The sequence below is a fragment of the Chanodichthys erythropterus genome, chromosome 11, assembly GCF_024489055.1.
Source record: "Chanodichthys erythropterus isolate Z2021 chromosome 11, ASM2448905v1, whole genome shotgun sequence".
Lineage (NCBI taxonomy): Eukaryota > Metazoa > Chordata > Actinopteri > Cypriniformes > Xenocyprididae > Chanodichthys > Chanodichthys erythropterus.
Genome location: NC_090231.1, coordinates 35,637,769 through 35,658,890, shown reverse-complemented (window position 1 = coordinate 35,658,890; position 21,122 = coordinate 35,637,769). Strand labels below are relative to the sequence as shown.

General features: G+C 37.4%; 1 protein-coding gene across 5 annotated transcripts in view; it reads right to left on the bottom strand.

Moving 5' to 3' along the window:
* Positions 1-3,581: 3,581 nt before the first annotated feature.
* The window catches only part of trim66 (tripartite motif containing 66), a 28,842-nt gene continuing 11,301 nt past the window's right edge, over positions 3,582-21,122 (bottom strand). For 4 of the 5 annotated variants that reach the window (XM_067399603.1, XM_067399600.1, XM_067399602.1 and 1 more), the window contains 13 exons: positions 20,949-21,063; positions 20,561-20,707; positions 20,160-20,277; positions 18,933-19,588; positions 15,265-15,471; positions 14,289-14,382; positions 14,084-14,168; positions 8,075-8,255; positions 7,298-7,989; positions 7,090-7,210; positions 6,852-6,926; positions 6,605-6,757; positions 3,582-5,030 (listed from right to left, as the gene is read on the bottom strand). In XM_067399603.1, the coding sequence (XP_067255704.1) occupies positions 4,791-5,030; positions 6,605-6,757; positions 6,852-6,926; positions 7,090-7,210; positions 7,298-7,989; positions 8,075-8,255; positions 14,084-14,168; positions 14,289-14,382; positions 15,265-15,471; positions 18,933-19,588; positions 20,160-20,277; positions 20,561-20,707; positions 20,949-21,063 (2,884 nt within the window). In that variant the 3' untranslated portion in view covers positions 3,582-4,790. The remainder of the gene's footprint in view (positions 5,031-6,604; positions 6,758-6,851; positions 6,927-7,089; positions 7,211-7,297; positions 7,990-8,074; positions 8,256-14,083; positions 14,169-14,288; positions 14,383-15,264; positions 15,472-18,932; positions 19,589-20,159; positions 20,278-20,560; positions 20,708-20,948; positions 21,064-21,122) is intronic. The other variant, XM_067399605.1, reaches the window with a different exon arrangement.

The window sequence follows — 21,122 nt, the reverse complement described above, 5'->3', positions numbered from 1 at the left end:
TTAGTCCATTTCACCACTGAGTATTTCATTTTAGACAGAGTGGAATTTCATTAAATTACAGTTATAAACAAATTGTGTGGAATCGGTGAGGCTTAAAAACAGAATATCACTCAAGTTAAAAAGCATGCAAAGACCTTATCAACAAGCAATCACTGTCAAGAAAAAAAACATGATTATGAAACAGAAGAACGCTATACATCACTTATACATAAAAGACATGCTTTAAGCTGGAGTAAGCAGATGTGAATCAAACAAAATGAAGAAAGGTTGATGAAGGTCCATTAAACCACACAATATTTTCTGATTTGCTCTAAAAGGATGTATTTGTAATAGTGCTATACTTTCTCTGTTGTGAAGCCTTAAATATTGATTGGACCGCAACATGTTATGAAACATGCCATTTATTTACTTGCTCGTACTGAATGGATTGTCATAATTATCTACATATTTCAAATGCAGTTGCATGGTTAATCACAATCAAAGCATTTCCAAAGGCACACACAAAAGAATGGGCAAACTATGCCCATTAAACTACAAGAAATCATGACCTCCTTTAAGAGTCATTATAAATGAGTACTCAAAGCTGAAGGGGGGAAATGAGGCCAGCTGTATCTCATGAGAAGAAGAGGAAGGGGGGATTTAAAAGCTGCCAGTAGAGTTATTGCATCATGTCTGTGTTTAGTGCGGCCTTGTGGGGGTTTTGCTCTTATCCCCCATCTTTAGGAAGGCAATCAGGGGTGTAATCCTGCAGGTATTGGGGGAATTCTCCGAGACCCAAACCAGGAACTGATCTGATTTAAGTGTCATCAGGAAGCTGTCAGTTAAGATGAGCCAGGAAGTGTCTGCTGGGGTTAAGAATTACAGTACCTTTTCAGGAAAACTCAATTTATAAAGGAAAAAAAATAAAAATCAGATATCTCTGAAGAAAGATGATCACCCTTAGATGGCATCAGCGCTCCCTTAATATCTCTTTAACTGAAGGAATGGATAGAGGAAGATATGAGGGTCTGTGAGATTACAGCAAGAAACAAATGACTCACCTGCATTTAGTATTTCTGTAAACTCTTACATGCAATTCTCTGAATTATTTGATGCTTTATTAGCATAAAAAAGCTATTTTTATAAACTTTTTATTTTATTTCAATTGTGTTATGTGAAGATATCGCTACAGAAAATGACTATAAATTGGATTACGGCTGTCTTTAAAAAACCAACAAGTTATATATATGCAAATACTGAACAAAAACAATGTCCTCTTACCTTGGTGCATAAGACATATGCATTTTGCTTTCACATTTCAAACACAAAGTGGAAAAACCTCATATTGATTTAGCTTGGTCGGCGGAGATGTCATCTGAATGTTTTTCACTTGTAATGAAATTATCCAGGGCCCTCTTCTTGGCTTAAAGCCTCTGTGGTGGTGGATGGCCAGATTTTATTAATCTTTCAGAACTCCACATGCAACAATACAACCTCTAGAATCTCAGGGAGTTCTAGTGAGTTTCTGTTCTATGGGAAAAAACCCTCACATACTGACACAAAGAACATCAATGAGTCACACACGCCGCTCAGGCCAACACCAACACTGCAGTTTTGTGACTCCTATGCATTTAGCTATATTTTCACAAGACGTGCTTTAAAATTTGACACGATGTTTTAATCAGTTCCCTGCAAGTACAATTGAATTAGAATGATGTAGTTGGAGAAGACCTGTTTGCAAATGAGGCCTAGTGTTTGTGTACCACTTGCCAGGCTGAGTCATAAGTGTGTCAGGGCTGTTCGAGCCCCTAAATGGACCGTTTGCATAAAAAAAAAATCTATGGTTATTTTATGATATCCAATGTTTTAGACATGTATGAGTCTTCTAAACCCATCCAACTCTTATAAAAATCAATAATACTGGAAAGTTTTTCCTAATAATGGAAAACTTTGTAGGCCTATGTTCATTTAGCGTTTAAAGGTTGCATGTCTAAATGTTTCCTTAAAGTCCCCCTGAAATCAAAATTTAAGTTTTTTAGCTTTTAGTATGAATATGTTAGCCTTAATGTTATGAATAAGCTGGTGTGTTCCAAAACTATGACAAAATTCGTATTTAGGAGATATATTGCTCTCATATTTACTAGTTTCTACATGGTGAATGGCACATAGTGCACTATATATACTTTATAAGAATAGGGAACGATTCAGTGTAAATATGCTTTCCATTGATGTGAATGAAGTCCGTTTTCACGTTAGTAAAACTGCCGCAGCGCAAGCACAGTCTGCTCTGGCCCAGAGACACGAGAGCACAGAGCAGATCATATCCGCGAGTCGGCTCAGATCACGAAAGGTATCGAACTCATTTAAATTCTGTACAGAATGCTATATTTTAAAGTGATATAGATGAGATTAGGATGATAAACGGTTAGATATTAAAAGGAAACAGAGTTTTTACTGAGTTTAACGGCTCTGATATAAACGAAACGCTATTGTCTATTTAAAACAAGGGGCAGGGCTGTTCGATATATTGCTGTCTTTCTGTTTCAGTTGAAATTACATCAACACACTGAATAATGCTGTGTGTTCCAAGACACTTCAGCAGACCTTTAAAGCTGCAGTCCATAAGTTTTGCCTCTTTGTTTGAAACCTGCAATTGCAGTTATTTGCGGAATTATCATCTTTATGTGGGTTGTGCATCAGCACGGCTCCTCAGTGCGGATGAATCTAATATTTTCTGCACGGGTGTGGATAGTGTACTACGGAATCACAGATTCTATGTCTTGGAAGTATGACCAAAATAAGAATTTTCACCAGAAAATGTCATCTGAACAAGTAACATGTCTGCCACTTTTGTTCTGAACAACTGAGAAAAAAGCATTACAATAAATCGCACTGCCAATGGTGATTAAATGTAACGATCGCTTAGCTCGGATCACGTCAAAGCGTGCAAATTATTATTATTATTGTTACTTTGTTCTCAAATTGTTAATGTTAAAAACATCTGCATTGTGTGAATACGTGTGTATTACCGTTACCTGTAGATTTTAATTTCTGTAGCCACTCCACAGTCTGAAGTCTTTTGCTTTTGACTACGGGTGAATCTGCAGTTGTCACTGATGATTGTCATCTGGACCTTTCTGGATTACAATCCACCATCAAAATGATAAAAGTTTAATTATTGCAGCTGCTGTGAGAAAAGGCTATAAATGATCCGCTACCAGCAGTATCCTCACATGCCATATAGCCTACTAGCTGGGACTCCTTCTTTACGTAAACAGACGTGATGTAATGACGCAAAGACGAACGGCTGCATGCTCGAATTTCTGGCGAAAACCCACCAGTACCGATTTTATTATAAAACATTATTACAAGCTTACCATTGTGAATCGGGCTAAGGTAAGGAGATAGTTTTGAACACTGGCTGGTTATGTATTTGCTTAAAAATTGATTTTGGATCATTTTTGACACAAAAAATGTACGAACTGCAGCTTTAAATTGTACATGTCATGAGAAAATGAATGGTGCAGTAGGAAAGGTTCTGTTGACACAGCAATGTTATTTATATTATTTTGAAAATCTCCAGATGTAGTTTTAATCTCTTATTTTGTACATTTCAATCAAAGCTAGAAGTTACAGTTGTTTTTAGAAAAGCAATTATTTGCATGAGTAATTTGTGATAAAATGAGCCTACTTCTGGCAGGCAATTTATGATAATGCAACAAAGGCCTTTAGAAAACACTGATTTCTTTAGTGACTCACCAATATGTAATGCTTTGCTTTAAATTTGACAAAGTCTTGACGGTCCAATCAGCAACATTTCATTGATAACTGACTGTATATTTAAATTAGGTTCATTTCCAGTCTGATTTTAAAATCATTAGGGAGAAGCAATGATTGTATGTTTGTGTAGCAGAAAGAAACAAGAGGGTCTTAATTGCATATTTACACCATACAGTATATATTTCAGACTAATTACAATCCAGCTAATGATTAAAAGAGCATTAAAAGAGGATTTAACATGATCTGCACAGCAATTTCAGCAAGTAAAGACCAGTATTACAAAATTCAGAAGACATATGAATATCAAACCTGTTTGTGAACCACATGGAGGAACATGCTGGACTAAAAAGTGTTCCACCCGCCTCTGAAAAGATTAGATATTTCTGTCTTATTAGTCAATAAACATTTGAAAGATCAATTTAAAACATCACAGTAATGTAGCAACATCAGCCTAATAAATCCCCATTTTATTCTAGAAAGGGGTCGTGGGATTCAGTCATATTACGCACCTCCTCCAGCCACCAAAAAAGTCCAATATGAACTAATGTGTTGCCACAGGCTATATGAAGTGCTCCCTCTATGGGTCATTAAAATCATCACAGTAAAACAGCTGGGAAAAGTACCTCATTACAAGGGATATTTGGATTTAAAGGAGAATGAAATTTAGAACAAACATATTATATAATATTTCCAATTAATGTTGCATATCTATCTTTACTAAATAGCAGTTGCCAGCAACCAGTCAGCTATCAAATTGATTGTACAATTTAATATAAGTGTAAGCATTAGAATAAATACTAGTGCAAGACCTTAGGCAAAGTCTGGAGATATAGGCTTATATCAACACCTACCCACAGCTACAGATAACAGCATAATACATGGACTGGTTATAATGTGTGAGATTATAGTCCTCAGAAAAAACATATACTGTATTTCAACATGAATCCTTAAAAAACAGCAATCCAGCCAGGATGGAAAACTCAGAGCTCAGAGTGGATCAAATGTCTCTGTACATGTATATAGAGGCACAACTAATAGTGATTTCTCCTCCAGTTTAGGGAGTGCCTCCTCTTCCTCTTCCTGTGGCTCTGCTCTTTTCTCTCAGGCCAAGGAAATCCAGTCACCATGGCACGTTCCAGCTCCTCGTAATCCTCAACGTCGGAGTCCTCCTCCTCCTCGACAGGACAGGTCAGATCTGGAAACACCTCACACAGTTTGGAGGTAAAAAAGGACTGAAGACTGTGGCCTGCCTGAGCCACCTCTGAATCCGGCTGGAGAGAGAAACAGCTTGAAGTTAAGATATAGAGACAACCATATGTCTGAGTATACTCCTCTCCTATACATATTTAATAATTTAATAATCAGGTTTGTTTTGCACAAATTTTTATTTTTTTTTACAGTTTAAATGTAGCATTTAAACTACATACATTTAATAAATAATATTTTTTATTAAAAATATTGTATATATAAAATATCATTATATATTTATATATATATATATATATATATATATATATATATATATATAATGATATTTATATATAAATGATGTGTGGACAAAGAAAAAAACATGTACATGCTTTATTTGAATACTATTAAAAATTGTTTAAAGTTAAATTGTTTTTTTTTATGATTTTCTAAGCGTGTTATGTACAGGGCTAGGTAGGTTACTTTTTACAGATTACCAAATACATTTGTGACTTGTTTCGTTAGATTACCCAAGTTTTGTAACTTAATCTAAATACTTTAGAATACTCTGGAATACTAATATGTAACACAGAAACAAGGTAATTGCACATGTTCGTCTCACAATTCTGACTTTATAACTCGCAACTGCAACTTTATATCCCACAATTCTGAGAAAAAAGTCAGGATTGTGAGATAAAAACATGAAATACCTTGTTTTTGTGTTACATACTTATTAGTATTCTAAAGTATTTAGATTAAGATAAAAAACTTGGGTAATCTAATGAAATATGTTACAAATGTACACTAAAAAAATAACTGTAAAAAAACCTAAACAAATTTACACAGTAAAATACCGTTTTCTATTGAAACGGTAATATACCGTAAAACAATGCATTCTGGGTAATATTGTCATTTTCGAGAGAGTAACCTATAGGATACTTTCTCGAAAGTAACAAATATTACCCAGAATGAATTGTTTTTACAGTATATTACTTCAGTGTATTACAATGCATTCTGGGTAATATTATTTGTCCTTTTCGAGAAAAAGTAGCCAATTGGCATCTTTTCTTAAAACAACAAATATTACCCAGAAAGCATTGTTTTTATGGTATATTACTGTTTCAATGGAAAACAGTATTTTACTGTGTACTTTTTTTTTTATTCCCTCTGGACATCACTTTTGGCCACTACTGTAGGTAAATGGATTGGGACAACCGTCCATTACAGTTTGTTTTTATGCACCTGTTTGTAACTGGTGTCATTAAATGACCACATACTTTTGGTAAAGTTTTGGTAAAGTATGTAGAAGAAATAAAGATGGATTTGGAGAATGCCAGATTGTGGCACTGTAAGTAGCCACTTATAAATTTGTGTGATTTGATGGACAGGATTAGATGAACAGGCTCCTCCAGAACTTTCGTTCAGAACTTAATTTATTATACAATGCAAATACACAAAATTAACTCAAATGGGTGTAGCTTTTTTTTTGCTTAATCTATTAAGAATTTAATTTCAACTAAATTAAACGGGATATTAAAAAAGTGATGCATAATCATTACATCAGCACGTGGTTTGAATGTGAATCAGTTATGAAATTAAATATTCAACACTAATGGCTAGGAGGAAGTAGATTAAAAAAATAATGCATTTCACTCACGTAATTGAACTTGGCACAGTTTTTGAACATGAGCAGGACATCAGCCACAAACTCCTGAGGGGAACGATAGTGTGTGTGGCTGTTTCTGCTGAGCCTGTTCCGAATGACAGACAAATCCATGGGTTTCTTGATGATCTGATAATAATGACGGGCCTACAAATAGATAAAGATAAAAAATGAACAGATTTAAAGTCATAAAAGTATCATCTACAAATATAAAATCATGAGATATTCATTTTAAAATTACCAGAGGGCTGACAGGCTCATGGAACGGAGCACTGAGAATGTTGCTGAGGATCAGCAGCGTCAACTTCTCGCATTTCTGTGATCAAACGACAGTCATCCATCAACAGAGATATTTCACTTTTGTTAGACAGACTGTAAATTTCCCGAGGGAGGAACTTTTTTTGGATTTAGACTCTCAGATCAGGTCACAGGATTGATCAGAGCTAGGCCAGATGAGACCCGACACCCCCTTCACTTACCCTCTGGTCACACGCTGACAGCCCATATGGCATCGTGTCTGTGGACATCTGGACATTCTCACAGTCATATTCCACCTCTGGTTGCTCCACATCCCTGCACAGGGTGCAAATCCAGTCGCCTCTGTGGAAGCCCATGATGGTGAAGGTTAGTTTCAGTGGTAAGCAAAGACAAAGGCAGATATGTTAAGTAGGAGGGATAAGGGCTTACGTAGGAAAGCTATGAAGTGGGGGGACATGGCATGACAGGTGAAAGACCTTTGGGCAACGATCACAGCATAGAAGATCGCCTCCAATGAGACAGACCGCACAGAAGTCCTCGTTCTCTATCTCGGGTCTTTCCTCTGCAGGCTGATCCTCAACAGCAGGTTCTGATACATTCTCAGAGCTGGTGGCACGTGGGAGAACCGGCCGCTCAGCCTCCGATTCAGACTCAGGTTCAATATTCAGAGTCACTTCGGCTGTGGAATCTGGATCTGATTCAAATTCCTGTTCAGAAGCTGAGAGCACTGATTCTGGTGGTTGCTCTGAAATGACATCCGATTCGGATTCGACCTGCAGTTCAGATTCAGCGCTCGGATCTGATTCCTGCAGGAGCTCTGATTCGACCATCGAATCTCCATCTGAGCCCGGTTCAGCCTCTCTTGTGGATTCAGAGCCCGCAACTGATCTGAGTTCAGATGGGAAGAGTATCGCTTCAGGTTCAGTTTGTAAGACAGGATCTGAATCATTGGAGATGGCTAGTACCCCAGACTCTTGGTTTATGTTGCAACATTCTTGCACTGGAGGCTGAGAAACCTCAAGGGAGCCAGATGATTCACAACTATGCAGATGTTCTGGTGATAGCTGATCTGTGGGCGACACGCTGTCCTCTGCCTGAACTGACTCCTTATCCAATGTTCCCTTCAAGGACATGAAAATTATTATTATAAACTATGAGGTGATATAAACCTTCTAGAGAAACATTTCATCAACATTAAAGTGATACCTGAGAAGTGACCTCTCTTTCTAGGACCCTCAAGACAGTTTCTTCAGGTTTGAGTCCAGAATCTGTCAGCGAAGTAAGATCTGTGCTCTGATGGTTCTGTGGTGGATGTCGTGATACCAGGATCTTGAGTCGCTCAAGACACACAACTGGAACCTTAGAACCATCCGGGGCTTCTTTGTCACTGTAGCAAACAAAAATACGCAAACATTTCAACCTACACTACGTTCCAAATTATTATGCAATTGACAAATCAGTAAGATTTCTGTACAATAAACATTCAGATTTTTGTTTTTCTTAGAAAATGTTTGTTTGTTTATTTATCCATGTCTTTTTAGATAACTGGTATCAATCTCAGACAAAATAATTTGCCAGATCTATGGAAACCCTACTTAGAGGTTGTTCCACATTATTAAGCAAGTCACAGTTCTCATGCAATATGGGAGGAAGAAAGATCTTTCTGAAGATGAAAAGCATGAAATGGTGCAATGTTGTGCAAAAGGCATGAAAACAACTAATATTGTGTGAAACTTAATGGAGATTATCGAATTATCATAAGATTTGTGAGTGATTTAGAGCACAGCAGAACTCGGTCAGATAAAGGCTTATTAATGAAAGTTCCTGTCAAAAAAATGTATTGTATTAAAAGGGCAGCTATAAAAAAAGCCAGTGTTGAGCAGCAAACAGGTATTTGAAGCTGCTGGTGCCTCTGGAGTTTTGAGAAGCTCACCATGCAGGCTGGCAGTTGTGCGTAAAGATACATTTTAGACACCACAAACCAAACCTAACAAAGAGAAACATTTACAGTGGGTGTATAAATACATTTTCAAACAGATTTATTGCTGTGGTGTTTTTTGCAGCATGGGATAGTGCATAGTGCATTGCACAATAATGCATTATACTATGCACTATCCTCCTTTTTATACCAAAGCTGAAAATGGCCAGTTATGAACTCAACACATATCCTGCAAAAGTCATTTTAATACCCTCCATCTCACTTCCCAATATTCCAGCACAAATCATCACCCACCAGCTCCTTGCTGACGTCACAGTCTTGTTGGAGCGTGGTGGCCATTCACCAACCATCCAGAAATCCATCCGTTTAGACCATCCATTGTAGTACAGCATTAGTCAGTGAATAAAACTATTTAAAAATGAGTCTTCATGCATTTCTAAACCCACTGTAAATGTTTCTCTTTGTGAGGTTTGGTTTGGAGTGGCTAAAATCCATCTTTACACACAACTGCCAGCCTGCATGGAGAGCTTCTTGAGACTCCAGAGACACCAGCAGCTTCAAATACCTGTTTGCTGCTCAACACTGGCTTTTTTTTATAGCTGCCCTTTTAATACAATTATTTTTTTTGACAGGAACTTTCCTCAATAAGCCTTTATCTGACCGAGTTCTGCTGTGTTCTGAATCACTCACAAATCTTATGATAATTTGATAATCTCCATTCATTTTCACACAATATTAATTGTTTTCATGCCTTTTGCACAACATTGGACCATTTCATGCTTTTCCTCTTAAAAAAGATCTTTCTTCCTCCCCATATTGCATGAGAACTGTGACTTGCTTAAAGGGGTACTTCACCCCTGGAAAGATGAATGTGTATTTAAAATTGGTCATTTATGTAGTAGAAATGTGAAATTATTTTTGAATTTGGAGCTTTCTAGACTGAGAAAAGGCAGAAAATGTATTTTTGACTAATGTGGATGAAAGACAACAACTCCCAGAATGCACTTGTTTTGCTGCCCTTGCGATGCCACGCCCAAACCACACCTATCGGTTACAGGCGGCATTCAGGAAAATTCAAACAAATAAATCGTGAGTTAGTTCATACATTTACAGCGAAATGGTGCTAAATTGCTTTGTACCTGGATGTACACCCAAAACCAGGAAAGGACAAGTAAGTTTCCATCATTTTCCGATTAAGTTAAAGATTTGGAGTGATGTAAACAGTGGCTGCGGGCCATCAAACACCCGAAGTCTGGAGATGACACAGTTATAGAAAACCTAAAAAAAACGCAGAATATGTAGTCTCCATTTCAAGCACGAGGACTACGAACCAACCGCGATACCATCTATATTCACTTTCCCAGAGGACGAACAGCCTGGCCTGATCTATGTCCGTGAGTATACTCAAACGCGCATATGTATGGGCGTGGTGAAAAAATGCGGAACTACCTGCTATTACTGGCTGTAGTTTTAAGCCTCTGGCCAAAAAAGCCTCCGATGACGCAAAATGACGATTTTTGCGTCATCGGAGGCTTTTTTACAGAATAAAAATGCATAAATCTCTCATCTCGGGCTGATATGAAGGGGGAAAGCACGCTAATTAGAAAATACTAGTGGTATTCTACTAATACAAAGCTTAATGCTAAATCCTGAAGTAACCCTTTAATAATGTGGAACAACCTCTAAGTAGGGTTTCCATAGATCTGGCAAATTATTTTGTCTGAGATTGATACGAGTTATCTAAAAAGACATGGATAAATAAACGAACAAACATTACCTTAGAAAAACTAAAATCTGAATGTTTATTGTACAGAAATCTTACTGATTTGTCTCTTGCATAATAATTTGGAATGCAATGTATCTAGGACAAACTTACAAATTTACTTGTAGGGCTGCATGATTAATAGAAAGCCGATGATATGGTTTAGTGCGATTATCAAATGGCAAAGGCTGTGATTTAATTAAAAATAAGCACTGCGTGTGAAGTGTGTCACTATGTTCATTTATGAACCGGTGTTTTCAATGTCTCAGAGTGGCTCAGTTTGCATTAAATACTGCTCCACACAAACACACAAAATCTCTGTATACTGAGTCTGGGTCGCTTACATGTTCTCATACTTGTAATGATAGATGATATTAATGATATTAATATTTTATCATTTTACAATTGTACAGTACAATATTATTATTATTATTATTATTATATTTTTCTTTAATAATCCAATTTTATTTTACAGTGAAATACTACAGTAACATTTCTTATTGTGTTTTATATTTTATTTAGTAGTAATAATAATAATAATAATAATAATAATAACAATTATTATAAAACAGTTAATTCCTGTCCTGTGTTTTATTCGCAATAAAACACAGCTATGATCGCTTCACCCAAATGTTCTGTGTACACAACACCCTTAGCAACCACTCTTACTGCAGCAACGTAAACTGTATGTTCTCAGTTGATATTGTTCATTGAAGCTTACTGTATTATGTTGAAGAGTATTGTGAGAAAGAGATCGATTGAGTGAGTTTATTACCTGCATTCAGATTTAGAATTTTCATTTAGGTCAGTCCTATGTTCATAATAAAAAAATCTATCTAGATTAAAATCTATTAAGATTTTAATAGTTAAGGGCTTTTCCCATGACTGACAGCGCTAGTCAAAGCATTTGTCAGTTGCATGTCTTGTTCCGTGTTCACAACAATTCAGTCTTTTCAATGTAAAAGTATTCGTTACTAGGGATGGGCATATCGATATGAAGTATCGATATATCGATACTGACGTTGAGTATTGAAAGTATTGATACTCAAATAAAAATATCAATTCTAAGGTGTGTTTTTTTACCACTGATTTTGTATAATTAACAATAAATGTAATGCATACAATATGCATTAAATTGGACAAATAACAAATAACTTAATGTTAGCGAATAATTGTGTTGTAGAACTATTTTCCTGCTCATCTGAGCACACGCAAATGCTGCAAGTCAGAACCAATCAATCACAGAAAGTGTTCGCTCACTGCCGACACTACATTCAAATGGCTGCATGCGTTTAATATTGTAAGAAACCATTGATGCTTTTGGGAAACGCAGCCCTGAACAATGCCTAACAGCAAACAGAATAATTATGTTTGAGTTATTTCACAACAAACAAAATGAAATAGCCTACATAGTTTTTTGCAATTACATTTATTTAAATTTAACATTAAAAGTTCGTGTTGATGTTCTGTTCTGTAACTACACTGTCAGAATACAAAGTTTGCATTTTATGGGTGCAACAGCCTGTCACTGGCAGTCCCTTATGAAACTGAACCATTACTACCATGACCATAGTTCAGCTAAGCCTATAGTATTTGTAGATTTCCATGGATACCACTACAAATAAATATTTTAACCATGTGTAAACAAAAATATAATCTAATAAATTGAAATTAAGGCGTATTGAATGTTAAAATACCTTTCAAATGTAATGTTAAGTGGGTACCATTACCCATTTTACTCATAGTAATTAAATAATTTAAGGACTTAAATTATTAATAATTTAATAACTTAAATTCAGATTAGAGGTATCGTATCGGTATCGATATCAGCAATTTTGGCCTTGAAAGTATCGGTATCGCATTGAAAACAAAATAAGTGGTATCGCCCATCCCTATTCGCTACTGACTGACACACTCATAAAGACAGTCTTTGCCGCCATCTAATGGTGTAATAATGTAACTTTTGCTGCTGTTCATGGTCAGGGACTATTTTTTCCGCCGGAAGGAAGGCTTTAGTGAAAGTTTACTTCATGAAATTTGCATTGATACATACAGTATTTTTGCCTTTAATATTTGTATTGTGTAGTATATTTATTATTTTTTAGTCATACTGATGCTGTAAATAATCAATTAACAAATAATAAACAAACAATTTTTGGCCAAGTTCTGCAGCCCCACCAACAAGCACAGCAAACCTGGGGCCCATATCAGAAAGGAGGTTAAGTGAGAACTCTGAGTATGTTAACCCTGAAATGAGAGAAACTCTGGGTTTTCTGTTTCAGAATGACAGGTAGGTCAAACCCGAGAAAGCAGGTTAAGTCAAGCCTGTTTCTAAAAGGGAGATAACTCTTACTCAGAGTCAGTTACCATGGTATCTTACTTTGTGAACCTAACCTGGTCAGGAGCAGGTTTCCTTCAGTAAACCCAGAGTTTCCTTTGGTCTCCTCCTCCTTTTTAAAGTGCAAGTGATGTTTAAATAGTTCACACATTCATTCACGCTACAAAAATGTTTTTCTTATGGAGTATTTTTTGTCATATTTCAAGTACAAATATCTAAAAATTCTTAAATCAAGATGGATTTTGTGTAAGAAAATGATATAAGATATTTAGTCTCATTTCCTGGGGGGGATCTAAATTAAGTGCATTTTACTTAAGTAAAATTATCAATATCTGCTAGTGTGGTAATAAAAATAATCTTAATGCAATTGGCAAACAAGATTATTTGGAGTGTCTATTACTAAGTGTGAATTTACAGTAGTTCCTCCCACCAATGTCACACTTGGTTAAAATCAACACGTTCACTGCATGGCTTCAGCGGTGTAGGCAGTAGTGTGTTGAGCATGATGAAGTAACTTGTGACGCGTTTGCCTGGGTTCGAATCCGCCTTCTGCCGAGTTTGCTATTCTCCCTTTTCACATCGGAAAGGCATTTATTTTCAAGAAAATGAAGAAAATGTTCTAAAAGTGGAAGTAAATTGCCTAATGAGTGTTTAATAAAAATAAAATCACTTACACTCTTATTATTGCATTCTGTTAAATTATTTTTTTCTTCTTTTTTTGCATGTGGGATACCATGAAAATGAATATTAGTTCAATAACTTACCATTCTACCAGTTTTCACCTTTAATAGTATAACGGTGATAAGAATTAAACTTGCATTGACTCAGAAGTATGCGGACATCCTTTTGTCACGTGCTGTTGCCATGGTGAATCGTAATATCGGAGCTCCATTGATGATGGCTTTTCATAGTCGTGGTACACACGCTTAACTCAGAGTCAACCTACTCAGAGTCGACTGAACTAACTGAATTCAGCTGTTCTGAAACTGAAAACTTAAGAGTTTCCCATTTCAGGGTAAGTCAACTCAGAGTTGGTTGAACCTCCTTATTGAAACGGCCCCCTGGAGCTTTTTTAATCCCATTTTAAATTGATATTTCAATTTTCTTCTTTCTATTTTTTTTTCACACAATTTGTGCAGCACCAGTTACTTGTCCATTTACTTAAATCAATTATACCTGGTGTCTGGATCCTCTCGAGGCATTCTGTTCTTCTTTCTGGTTTTCAGCCTTTTGTTTTCATAGGCATATGCATAAACATTATCTAAAAACCAGGAAAGTGTTATTTAGGTTGATTAATCCACTACAGATTGTCTTAATTTATTCATATTGCAAGTTAAACATGACATAAGCTTATTTAGAAATGATAAATGGCCATTTTCACCTGGTTCAGACTTGTAGGTGGTCAGCGAGGATGCATTGTGACTGCCTATACGTCCCGGGATCATCTCAGAAGCATTGAGTTGTGCACAGACCTGCTGAGATACAGGAACAGGTTTTGAAACATTGCCATTCTGTTGACAAGTAATGGATGCTGTGATGTCACAACATCAGCATGCAGACAAAATCAGTGAATATGAATGTGAGCGAACAGTGAACTTGTTAAACTGAATACAATTGGTTATGTGGGCTGCTGCATCTAATTTGTTCTCAAACAGAAAGAGGTTAAAGGAACTGTTTCCTAGACAACAGTTATCTCTTTTGATGCACATCATCTGGTTTATCCCTTAAAAGGCAAGTAATAGATCTGCATGCACTGGAACAAAGGTGTTTAGGACGTATGACAGAGACTGAATGTTTCAAATGGACTTAAAAAGGAATCATGATGAAAAGCACTTCAGGACAAGAACATTTCATCAATGTCAATTACTATTAATATTAATATAGTGAATTATTCATATCAATGTACTATTCTTACCCTTTAGGGTATACTATTAATGTTAAACATGGACCCTACAAGCCTTTTTGGCAATGTATTTTCAAGAAGGTATTTCAGAACCCATAGAAACAATGCTAAGCTCTTGGACAAACCCCACTAATGAAGTGGTTCTCAAGCTTTTAGACTCCAAGGCACATTACATTGTTTTGTAGGATAGATTAACATAGATTAAAATATGTTACTAAAATAATTAAACTAAATAATTAAAAATAAAATAAACGGTTAGATTTTGGGAGTGAATTAAATTAAGAAATATATCTTATTTAGTTGTTTTAGCATATTTTAAAGCTTGTTTTGCCTTATTTTAAAACATTTTAGATTATCTCGAGTCTACCTTGGAAGTTTGCTGAGGCCCCCTGGTTAAGAACCACTGCACTAATATCTAAATGTCTCTGTTTGTCTCAGCATGTATATAGTTTACCTGCTGCGCTGTGCATCCCTGGTCCCCAGCCACTGTTGCCAGGTTGTGAGCAGGCTTGGTCGGCCTGTCTTTACAGAGCCTTTTACGAGGTCCTCTGGGCCCTACCGCAGTGCTCTGAGACCTGGTCGCCCGCTTTGAATCGGAGCGGCTCCGGCGGTCACCTCCCCGGCCTTGAGCCAGCGCGTACATCTCCAGCGCTGAGGATCTCTACGGAAAAGAGCCAAACTCTCATTAGCGCAGCACTAGGCTAAAAGTGATCTCAACAGCTCTACAACCATAGCAACAGTGACAACAGATGACATGATGGGGGTGAGGAACAACAACCTTGAGTGTGACAATACACAGTAGCTAGTTTGGAGCAAAAGAAAGAACAATAACAAGCACACATCTATCAAACGAGAGAGAAAAGTGCCGCAACTCAGAACGCTACAAAATAATTCTCCTGATAATATATGACTTAGTTACAGCACCAATTATCGTATGTAAATCCCACATCTGGGGCACGAAAAGGCTTCTTTGAATAAGCAGCATTAACACATCAGAGATTAGACTTTCTCTCCTCCACGGCCTTCTTCTTCTCTTGTCATAATTTCACTAATGCGCAAAGTTCTAGAAAAGCCCAAGCGACTGCATCCTTCACTAACATGACAAATGTCAGAGTCGGAGGCAGCAGCCCGTGCTCTCGCTGAAGCCCCTCCTTCTTCTGTCTTTTAGCCCTCTCTTGGTTTTTTCTTCCTCGTCTTTCTATAATAATTACCTCAGGATTAAAAACACTCACCTGATAGAAGCCCAGGAGGAGAGGGTGGAATGAATCAAGCTGTAGAGAGTGTGTCTTGCAAGCTTGTGTGGGTGCAGAGAGAAGGTAGGAGGTCTCAGAGACTTTAGAGGTAATCGTGTGGGCTCTACAGCGAGATGAAGAAAAATGCAACAGCCGGCTCCTTCAATTCCCCTAGCTTCTCATTAATGCCAGGTTAAGTAAATATGTGGTTGCACCCAAGCGCTTTTTTCCCTCCCTTTAATCATGTCACAGTTATGGGCTGAAGATGATACATAAAAAAATAAATATTACACTAATTTGCCTCTGGAGTGCCAAATCTTACAGGGAAAGTAATTTTGATTGGTGTTTGTCCTAGGAAAATGTATCAAAATACTTACATCAAGAAATCTAATAATAACTTCTATTGCCTGATTTGGTTCTCGTCCAATACAGCTCGAGGAGCGGTTGCTGAGCAGAGTGAGTCTGTATGTGTGCGCGCTATTGTGTGGTCTTAATTGTTTCTGAGCTCACACCACAGTTGTCCTCACTTATGTCTCACCATCTGCTTGCAGAGGTGCTATCTGTAGCTGTCAAGATGAAAACACATTACAGTGGCATAAATAGAGATGGTGCTGCCTGGAATGATTTGATTTCCTCTTTCTAAATTAATATTGGTGGTGGAGGCTATTGCAATGTCGAGTTCACTGTTCTCACGCTGTCACCCACTCCAAACATTAAAGCACAAGCACAGCAAAATGCTATATTTTAATTGAAACTGCAAACTACAGACTATATATACAAACAAACTTACTATACAGTAATTCAATATAAACAGTAGTTAAAATAATCACTAATAATCGAATATCAAATCCATTTTTTTACTTTCATTTATAATGAATTATATATGTTGTCAATTTTATGACCTTACAGAGCAGTGGTTTCCAACGTTTTTGTCTCCAAGGCCCCATTTTCCACAACAATATTCAAAGGCCCCTTGACTTTTCCAGTCATTTGTGATTTATGATAATGATTAAGGATAAAGAATTTTTAAAACATATTTTTATTCCCAATGTCTACCTGACAAAATATTTTATAACTTGGCCTAAATATAGTTCATAAAAATGCCCACAGATTTTTCAGGTCTACAAATCATACTTCATAAATAGGCTACCTTGGTATATACCTAAGACAGTGGTAACCTGGTACTTTAATGAAAAAATAATGAAGAAATATCTATTGTGTTGAGGAGTTTACTTTAAAGTGGTCATGAACTGCATTATTTTATTAATTTATGTTTTCTGAGGTGCACGTATAATGTTAGTATGACTTTTACATCAAAAATTGTCATAATTTAGAAATAAAAGGCATTTTTCCAACCCTGATTTTAGCCCTCTGATTTGAACGCTCTGTTTTAAGGGGCGTGTCTGCTGTGAGACTTAAGTGTAAACACCCAGAGCTGTGATTGGCTGATATCCTTGCATATAATAATAGCTAAATATTACATGTCGAAATCGCGAAAACTTTTGGCACATTTTTACTATTACTATCAAGGTTTACTAATCGTGAAAGTGTTGATCATAGCATTATATTGAGATTGTGTCATGAAAGGTTGCAGTGATGAGCATGTAGCCGATCACAGACATGTTGTTGAGTGCATGAATGCAGTGATCTCATCATTGCACACTAACGAATGCTTTCATTATAACTAACAGTGCAAACACAATAATGTAAATAAGAGATTTGTTGATTCTAACGGGAGTTTTGGCGAGAGTCCAGAACTCAAGTCACTGATAACCTCACACTGTTTGATTGACAGCTACAGCGATTGTAAAGAGAGCGTTCTTTGATCACTTTCTATGTATATAATTTAATCTCAGTCTAAATAACAGATTTTCATCAAACAATGCGAAGTTGACCGATTAGTCACTGGTTTGATTTACTTACAATAAACTATTTTGAGACAAAGAACATCTGACTGTACACAAATTATAACATATCAGAAATCACTGGTCACTGGTGATTTTGGTTATGCATGTACACATAAACCGTATACATCAAATGATCTGTAACAAAGCAATACTGAGAGGCACAGCATTGTTTTTTAACTTCAGGCTCTCAGCAAATCCAATGCAGCTACATTTTGCACTCTTCAAAGGCATGTTTATTGCTCAGTTGCTCTATCCAGTGATAGCACCACGCCTGTTATTTACCTACTACTTGTCATGCGGAACTACTTGTCAGTGGGCGGGGCTACAGTGGTAACAATGCCAACACCTGCCATAGGTGTTGATCTTCTTCTGCAGAAACGATCTTTCACCTATCTATGTCTAAATAAATAGGCACATTCTACAACCAGTCGTAATTTGGGCTTGGTTTAAGCTGATTTTGGACTAACAAGGAAGCTTTCAGTTCTGAAACTTCTGAAATAGTATATTCTTATAGTATAATGACCTGTTATATGTCAAAAGCTCAAGGAAATTTTGATTTCTCAATTCATGACCCCTTTAATGCTTGTTTTTTCTTAATTTAAATCATTTTATGTCATCTTGAGGGCCTCTTAAAAGTTTGCTGAGACCCCTAGTGGGCCCGGCCCCCTGGCTTAGAACCACTAATGAACCACATTCATAAATGAATAAATTTTAAAAAAAAAGATCAACTACCAAAAATCGGTTTACTGTAAGGACCCCACACTGCAGCCCTCTTCAATGCCTCAGCACATTTGCAGTGCTGCTCAATGGTCTTTCATCTGCTAGGACTTGTGGTGTGGACCAGTTAACAGCATGGTTGACATGCAACCTTTGCAAGCACTAAAGAGCACCAGGCCTGAAGATTGTGGTCAGTACTGAGCACACTGAGAGCAAAGGTATTGCTGTGCAAAGTACAGATAAACAAACACATTAATGAAACTCACCCTGTCGTCATCAATGCGAGCAACGATAGGTTGCAGTTCAACCATGGGCTGGTTGCTGGTGTCTGTGGTCATCTGCACTTGAGCCTGATTGTGGACATGTGGCAGCTCTCTGTCTGGTGATGCCTCTTGCCCTGTGACTGCTTCAGGTACAGATGTTTGCCCTCTTCCATTAGGAGACTGGCCTGGTGCAGAGTTTCTTCCGTCCATGACAGTCTGGTTGGAATTAGCAGGGAGCGGCTCGGGCAGCGGGTGGTTGTTGGATCCGACAGGCTGCCGGGGCAAAGCAGAGCTGGTTCCATGCTGGGCGAGGTCAGATCCAGGGTGAGAGGTGGACTGCTGTATAGGCTGAGCTCCAGTTGGATGCATGGGGACAGATGTATCAGCCTCCCAGCAGCTGTGAAGGGACGGTGGGGAGCTCCGCCTAGCGGCTTGAGGACACTGGGCAGGGAATTTATCCAAAGAGACGGATTGAGTTGGTCTGCAGTGAAGGCAGCAGAGCTGGGGCTGGCAGAAGGTCTGGTAGGCACAGCCAGGTTCCCTCACCGCGTGGCACAGAGGAGGCATTGCTATGCATGGGACAGGCTGGGGTCGCAAGATACTGGGGTGACCCACAACCTCTGAGTATGAACGACTTCCACCTTCAACAACCAGCTGACCTAAAGCAAAGAGGAATCATTACAATGACTGTGCGGCAATAGATACAGTATTCCTCAGACATTTCATCTTACTTCTCCACCAGTGTTAATCTTACTGAAAAAAGCACTAACTATATATATGATAATAGACTAAATGAACACATTATGATTCTAATTATTTAAAATTATAAATAATCTTTTATTATTATTTATAACTATACTTATTTTAATTAAAACATTCTATTGATGAAAATATGGTACGTTTAAATAAATATACTGTATAAACTGTTTGAACATTTGGTTAAACTTTGCTCTCTCATCAACTAAAACGTTATTTTTGCTGAGTGAAATTAAATGCAACTTTAGTAAAACTGACAAACGAACATTACAAAATTATATTATTTTATGATATATGATATTTTCATCCAAACACAAAACTAAAACAAAAATATATGCTAAGAAAAAAGAAATTTAAATATTATTTAAATATATATTTAAACATTTCCATTGATCTCCATTCCAAACCGAATGGAAGTGATGATGACGTAATGGTATTTTGCATACTGCATTGTGATTGGCCTATTCAGTTTACCTAAAGTGGACATCTGCTTGGTCCAGAAGCTGGCATCCCAGTTAAACTTGATTTTCAACGGGGTCCAAGCCTCTGAGAGCATCAGTGGCTCCAGTAATTGCTGCATCTGAAGAGCAATCTGACAAATGAATTATAGATCAAACCTCATGATTACAGAGACACTGAGTTATAAATATTGTATGAAATTCTTGCAGTCAAACCGAAACTCCTTCTTCACAGTCTCTATTTTTAATTTTGTGAGAGCATGATTAAGCCTAATTCTAAGAGATCTAAATGCAGTGGTAAAAAGAGGTGAGGCTGCTTTAAACTAATAGCGCTTTTTGAGACCTGCCAGAAACACAGCAGGCAGCTGCCAGGAATCTTAACATCTAAAGCCCACTTGGACATGAAGAAAATCCTACCAGCTCTTTGCTAAATAGCAGCGGATTGCGTCTGTGGTGGGCCGTAGCCCAGGTAATGAAGTTCTGCACGTGCTCCAGCTGGCTGCACAGCTCTATGGCCCCCTGCAGCTGGTCCTCCAGACGTTGCTTGAAATCACTGGAGATACTCTGCAGACAAAAGACAACGACAAAAACATGGATCTCCTCAGCACTTTTCCCAAGATCCCCATCTGTCTGAATATGTCCCTACTCGGCGGAATCTGCCTATTTTGCATGATTCGCTCTGAAGACGTTCTGTTCCGCACGCTCCATCACCAGTACATAAACCGTCAGCTGGATGTTTGGAGATGAATACGTTTGGAACGGCGCGGAAAGATAGAGAGGAAAAACGAGGGAAAAAAGTAATTACCTCCAGTTGTTCTATTAATAGGTTGGCCCGTTTGTTAAGCTCGTTCATCATAATCATCTTTGCCATTTTTATCTGGTTCTCTGCCTTCCTCTGCGTGATCTTTATACCGTGGAGCCTGGACAAATGGAAAGAAAAACGAACAGGCAGATGGCTAAGGGAGGATAAACAAACGGT